General features: G+C 40.2%; 1 protein-coding gene across 1 annotated transcript; it reads right to left on the bottom strand.

Moving 5' to 3' along the window:
* Window positions 1–1,426: 1,426 nt before the first annotated feature.
* LOC129300403 (transcription factor GTE4-like) lies at window positions 1,427–6,145 on the bottom strand. Its single transcript, XM_054938969.1, is given in 7 exon segments — window positions 1,427–2,596; window positions 3,303–3,375; window positions 3,481–3,594; window positions 3,696–3,735; window positions 3,844–5,015; window positions 5,018–5,855; window positions 5,941–6,145. Coding segments are annotated over 5 exon segments (1,803 nt in total). The 5' UTR covers window positions 5,436–5,855; window positions 5,941–6,145; the 3' UTR covers window positions 1,427–2,596; window positions 3,303–3,316.
* Between the last annotated feature and the right edge of the window lie 1,302 nt (window positions 6,146–7,447).

Here is a 7,447-nt window from a genome sequence, read left to right on the forward strand (position 1 = left end):
CATGCCCAAGTCTCCAACGAACTCAGCAACAAGTTTTGAGTCTTGAGGATACTTGTATAGAAAAGACACTAGAACAGCCGGCGAAGACGAGGATTGCCAGAGTTCTCGAGAGGATCAATTACATAGGACTAGATGATGACTTATGGTGATTTTCAAGCGGCCGGTTAACTTTGTCGAGAAGTATAACTCGTCCACATGCTTGTGCTTAGATGCTTCTATCATCTGGTATGAATTCGTGATGATTAGGGGACATTCGAAACTGTTGACTGTTAGCCCCAAGATGCTTATTTAGCGGCAGGTTCAGTTATCAGATTCAGAGACCAGATAGACGGCTGAGATCTAAGATGTTGTAAATGAACTGCTAGAAAATTAATGAATACATATTCGTATGAATTGTCAACGTCCAAAGGATGCCTATTTCATGGCCAAGTCATTGTTTAAGTTCTGTTTCCGTTAGGTTTTTTTTTTTCCAGTCTGGTAAATTTAATCTTGACTCAGAGCTTTGCGCGACAGACTTTTGTAATTTGTACTGTGAAATTTAATGAGAAACGGAAGCCTCAATGCTTGGGTAACTTGGTGAGTTTTCAATTTCTTGGTTTGGGCGGTGACAAGGAAAGAAAAAAAAAGGGGGGGGGGGGAGGGTTGCAGAAAACCACCCAAACGTCACAAGCTCTTCGCCTCCAGAATTTACCACTCCAATGGAAAGAGTTCATGGATCAAAGTTCATCATTACGGGGCCTACGAACTATGCTATGTTTGAACAAAACATCAACTGTACAACTGTCATCGTCTCAGCCACCCGATAGCCATGAAGATTATTTTCTCCTCCTCACTCATTGCTGATTGCTCAAGATCAAATCTTCCAAAACTTTTTGCACAGACCAGAGAATTAAAGCGACCTCCCTTGATTGTAAAAACAAAGCAATATCTCTCTAATGTGACTCTAACCAACCATGCCAAACTCAGGCTACCAAATGGAATGAGATTTCATGTGAACCAATAATTACTCCAAGAACTTGGAATTACAGAATTCTTTGCATAACACCAGAATCCTGAATCTGCCACCAGAAAACCAAAAAAACAAGTCACTAGCAGACTTAGTGAGTAGCAGCAGTTAGCAATGCACACATGCTAGGTAGAATTATCCTATGTCTAACTAACTATGACAACATTCAACTATATATTATACAAAGTTTGCGTCAAGACAAATAAAATAAGGCCACAAGTAGCAAGATGCATGAGTTCCAACAAATAACAAGAAAATAGATCCCATACTGCGTTGGTAGGATCACTGTTGGCATGAGAATGCTTCCTCTATACATCAGCTGTAAAATTTAGAGCCATAATATTGGAAGCTTCGGCTTCAGATCATCAAATTAGGCAACCATCTCATCTTAGCTAACTCTAAATACCAGAAAACTGCCACATGAAATGACAATAAAAGGTTAGAATTTGGGTTAGTGCAGTTCATAATTTCATCTCATAATCTTCAGATAGTCAGTCAATCAATTTGACATTTGCAATTGCGTAAAGTTTATGGAATATTCCAGGCAAATATTACATAGGGCAATATTCTTCCAAAAGTATAATTATTCTGGGACTTGCTTTAAAAACATGGTAATGAGGAAATTCAACCTGCAAGGAATTAGATCCATTATAAAAGTATATTTTAAATGAGTTAAGGCTTAACAAAAAGCAGCATGTTTTTTTTGGGACGGGGGAGGAGGAAGATAGAGCAGAAGATTCAGAGAAGATTTACAAATCATTTCCAAGGACCTATAGCTGAACCTATGGGAAGGGAAATGGTGAAGGAAAGAGCAACTCCAGCAGATAAGAGAGTTATCCCAAGGTTCCTGGCCATCAGGGAAAATAAGTGGGGTGTGAGTTGGTTTGAGGTGCAGCTAGAGTGTAGGCAGTGTTGCAGCTTTTTGGTCTTCAAATCCTCCAATTCCGCCAGAAAGAGGGGAATTTAGTCTTTTGGAAGCATAGTGAGGATTAAGAGAGATCTGACCTCTTGAAAGCCAGAAGCATTGCCTTGTACACGCAAGCATATTTTGTTCTGTTCTTGTATTTCTGTCACTGTTATGTGTTTGTAACCTCTGTAACAGTGTGTATGAGGGATATGGGATTGGCTTGGATCATTATTTCCCTTGTAACTGATTCAGTTATTCAGTAATAGTATCATCAATCTCACGTTATTCCCACTCCCTATTGTCTATTTCTGGTTTTAGTCTTAATGTCAGCTTGTTACAGTAGTGGGTCCTTATCATTTGGTATCAGACCAGTTCTGATCAGGGGCAAAAAATGGAAGAATGTGCAAAAAGTTTGAAACGGAACATGAGGGAATTGAAGGCTATGTTCGGCGAGCCTGAAAGAGGTGTCAGGATTATGAAAGAATTGACGTTGCAGAAAAGAGCAACCTTAGCTCAGTTGGCAGGTGAGAAAGAAGACGAGAGGAAGCCTGTTGAAATAGAGCAGGAATCAGAGGCAAGAAAGGAAGAGGTAAATGCAGTAACAGATGAGAAAGGGGAAGGCAAAGACAGCTGAAAGTGAAGTCAAGGAAGCCAATGTCACAGTTGAGGAGGCATCGGAGGACCTGCCGTCAGAGGAGGAAAACAAAGAAAAAAATGAAGGCGTTACCAGATTTAAGATCATGGAGGACTGCAATAAAATTTCATGCACAACACAAAATAACAGAAAATAAAACTAGCTAAATAAGCACAAAGGGTCCAGTGCAGGATGACATGTATAAGCCAATCAATATTGAAAGCCAAAACCAAATTACATAGGGATTGCACAATATGATTTAACGTTCCCACTTTTCAAGGGGGAAAATTCCTGTCACTTGTCTCTCAAAGGGTGAACTGCATTAAACCTGAACCTCATTTTCTTCTACTCACTATGCTATTTCCAAAATTCACATTGCAATTGCAAATCTAAATCAAAGTAAAAATAATAATGTGAAGAAATGATGAGGAAAAAACTTTGGATAAAATACAAAGAAGTCAAAGTTAAGCCTAATTCATTTACAACCTGAACCAATGACTTGTAGATATAAATATCAATTCACAAGACAAGAGCACCAGGAATGAAATAAATCACAACTCATGATCAAACAGCCACTACTAAATTGCATGCACATCACCATGCTTGAGAAAAATTTAGCTTCAAAACCATAGACACTCATACTCCTCGCTGTGGTTTAAAGGCAAAAATGAAGGAAAATAGCATAATATATAGTCTATAAAAAAAAAAAAAACAGAGCATTTCCAGAGCAGCAAATTCAATGGCCGTAATTGTACCTGACAGAATATAATCAGGTTCCTTGTGATCCTGCATCAGATCCGGATGCTGAGGAGCTTTCAGTATCAGAATCTGCAAAAAGACATACCAGTGAGAAAGACACATGAACAGACATACATGAGTGTATACATAACTAAAAAGTTAGAAATATGTTAGTTAGATTACAAATTAAAGTACCAGTTGAGGAGGACCCGGAATCACTGCTTGAGCTGCTAGAACTACTTGACCTACTACCATTGTCCACTGGTTTATCCCCTGGCGCATGCAATGATGTGGGTACATTCCTTTCATCTGCTCACAAAAAACATGTTTCAATTAATTAATTATAAAGTAGTAGAACTAAACAATAGTTTAAACACTGCAAGATTAGCTTAATTATAAACATAGATTACCTGCTAAATTTTCTTTTGGAACCTCGACCATATCAGATGCCTGGGCTCAAAAATAAATAAATAAATAAATAAATAATTGAAATTCAGAAATCATAAACAACCAGTTCTTAAAAAGAGTGACAACTAGAAGCTAGAACTCAAGCTGTACCTTTTGTGGGGCATTTTTTGCAGATTCTGCCCTTTGAATAGAAAGTTCAGCCTTCCTCTTGTTCTTGCTCAGGCTCTTCTTGTAATTGGTCACAAATCTATCAAGTTCCCAAAGAGTCTCAGCATCGACACTATCAATGTCCACTTCAATCTCATCATCATGTTGAGAAAGAGCTGAATTTCTTTTTTTAATGATCTGTACAATGGTATCTAACTTCTCCGGAGGTAAACTCTGGAGGTTTGTACTAAGTTTTTGCTTTTCCTCATAGGTCATGTCTCTTTTACAAGGATCCTTTGCCTTCGGCTTCTTTGGAGCAGGAGGTCTACTTGATGGAGTAACACGCGCTGACTTTGGAGTTTGTATCACTGATTCTGATCTATCCAAAATCCTTCTCATATCAAGAGAGGGGAATGCAATGGCCTTTCTAGACAATGGTGAGGGCGCAGGTAGAGGTGTCCTACAGTCCAATGCATATCTTATCTCACGATTGTAATCTGATTCTATTATAGCCCATCTGTCCTCAAATATCTTAGATAGCAGGTCTGCCATTACATGAACATCTTGTCCAGGTGGGTTATATTTCATAGCATTGTGAAATGTAAGTCTCACATCCTCTGCAAATTCCTTGGGTGATTTGTACCAATTCTTGTTAAGCCTAGTTTTCACAGTACCCAGGTCCATTGGATGTGAGATTATGCTAAAATAATCATGCAATCCAAGCCCCTCAACGTCAACAGGAGCATTAAACACCCAACCATGCTTGTGCTTCATCAATTTCTCAAGCAATGAACTACAGCTTTTGAAAAATTTTGATCCCATTCCAAAACCATGTCCCAGTTCTCCCCCACCCTGCTTCTTTCCGTTCAGTTTTGACTTCTTATTACTCTCTGCAGGAGGGAATTTATCCTTCCCAAGCAAGAACTCCGAATTTCTATATAACTGGTTTGCCTTCGGCGTTCTCTTCTCCTTCTCAACAGTTTCACCGGTTCCATGGCTATTATCTAGCACCGACAAACTTAACTGGTGCAAAGGCCTGATAGGTTCTCGTGGGACAACAGATGCCACCTCAGACTGAACACGCCTTGCCACAATGCCATTATCAATCCTATCACTCACCACCGGATTTGACTTTCCATAATCACCAATCTGTCCCAGTTTCACGTCAATTTTCTGACCAAACTTCTCACCGTATCAAGCTCATTTTCAAGCTTCCTCTTGAGCTCCAATATCTCTTGCTTTGATCTTGAGGACAAGTTTATCCTGATTCGATTATCCAATCCTGCCTTTACAACACCATTTCCTGACGGCAACTCCCCAATACTGGGAGTAGCCTCCTCCTGTCGATTAGAACTCGAAGGCTCGTCCAGCTGATGATGGGGGCTCGAATGCTCATCCTGCTGATAGTTGAGGCTTGAAGGTTCATTCTGCTGACGGTTTAAGGTGGACGAGTCATCTGAAACCACGTCGGGTCTTGAATTTAGCTGTGGCAGAGCCGAATTTCCGTTCCCGGGCAATACAGTCTGGGACGGTTGCTGAGCCGACTCGTTGTTCTCATTCTTCTCGGTCTCTACAACGTTATCATTCTTGACCATGCCGTTGTTGTTGTCATCTTTGTTAGCAGTTGTCGTTGTTGGAGCAGTGTTGGGAGCAACGGCGGGCAAGGCATTACCTTTGCTCTTGGGTCCTTTATATGCTTTCCTCGTGTACACCTTGCTCTCCACATATCTCTGCTTCTCTTAGCTCCATCATCTCCTCCCACTATAGGCCCCGACGCCATACATCCAAAACCCTAATTCTTCTCTGCACACTTGCCCTACCAACACTTATTCCAAATCCCAACCAAGTAACCAAAACTAGGGTTTTATGGACCCCAAAAAGCTGAGAAAAGCCACAAAACCTAAATTTCTAGACCTTCACCCAGCAAGTCGAATTTCTAGGGCTCATGCAGACCCCAATTCGCCGAGAAAATCCGAATACACCAAATTTCACCTCCGCGGACGAAGACAGCCAACCTACGCGGGAAGCGAGGAAGAAATAAGGTAAAACAGAGGAAGCTTTAGGGCTTCAAAATAGACAGTAGGGTTTCGAGCTTGTTACCTTGGTTTCAATCAGATCTTGCACCCTCTCCTTCGCTACACACTCTCTCTCTCCAGAACTCTTCGTCTTCCTCTCTCTCTCTCTCTAAACGGAGATTGTTTTATCAAACACCAGGTGTACGGCAACGGTGGGTTCGTGCGGAACAATGGACCAGACGAAGCGTTTGGGTTGCGCCCCGGAGTCGTGCCCGGGAAGTATCCCAGCGACCCGAATGAAAGGGTTGGGGCTTACTCGATTATATGGCATGTGCACTGCACGCACCAATGGGAAGGACGAAAGTCTGGAACGTGTAAATGACCGACGAATTAAAGGAGGTCAAGCTTTAATGGCGGGGATTTTCGTTTGCGAAAATTTGAAGTGCTCTCGTAGTCGGAGGCATTGCGCGTAGGGAATACCTGCCCGTTCGGTGGGGAACAGGAGTGTGGTGGTGTTAGCACGCGCCGGCGTAGCGCTTGGAGATCATTGGTGCTTTCTTTTCCTCTTTTGGGCCGAGGGTTAGGTCCCAACCCGTGGACAAAGGCCCAAAGTTTTTTTCCTTCGAAAATATGTAACAATGCACCTAAAACTGTCTCCGGATTTTTTTTTTTTATTGCATGTCTGGAGAAATTTCGAAGTGTTATCACTTTTGACCTAAATTAGTTTCAAACCTTGTTACGTGGGATCATTATTATTAATGATGACTATTTTGGAAATGCTTTTAGTATTTACATATTTAGTATTTGAAATTAAGACTTCAGTAAGAGAAAATAATTCAATTCTCCTAACCAATTGAATGAAGTGTCCATTCATAAAACTATCCCGCGATCTTGCTCACTGTGTGTATTAAAACAAAAGGAGCAAGCTAAATGATTAAATTAATATTCAAATCATACAATTTATAATTTTTATCAATTTTTATATTATATTTTTCTACTTTAAGGAGACTTTGTAAAATTTAAAGTTGAGAAGATTTAATTTCTAATAAAAAATGGATCAAAATCTTTACCAAAAAAGTAGAAACGAAAATGTTGTTTTACTAAAGGGGTTTGACTTCTGGGTACATTTCCGGGAAGGTTATATCTTGTCGGTGGATCTGTGATTTACATTTTCTACCTACTGAATGGAAACGAAACAAAAGGGACAAATAAAAGCGTCATCGCAACATCCCAAGAATAGGATTGTCATTGTTCTTTCTTCTGGGTTTGACAAGAACGGGACTATAAATCCTACAAGTCTCTCTGCCAAACTATTGGCACTGCTCCGAAGTACAGTCCTGTAAAGTGGGATCAACCTGTATGGGTGTGTATGAATAAAGAAGTTGCTATGGAAATTCGAATTAACGTTAAACAAATTTCAATTAATTACAATTTGATCACAATCTTAATTATTAATTCTTAAACTAGTGTTAACTGTTTTCAGTACATTGACCATCTGGCTCTCAAGATCCCTCTCAGGAATTGAACAAATCAACAGATAATGGGTTATCCGCAGGCTATGTGGGCAAAAAAGAAATGCCCGAAAAGAGAAC

Source organism: Prosopis cineraria, unplaced genomic scaffold, assembly GCF_029017545.1.
Source record: "Prosopis cineraria cultivar Desert tree isolate PC_DT_omini unplaced genomic scaffold, ASM2901754v1 PC1572, whole genome shotgun sequence".
In the NCBI taxonomy this organism is placed as follows: Eukaryota; Viridiplantae; Streptophyta; class Magnoliopsida; order Fabales; family Fabaceae; genus Prosopis; species Prosopis cineraria.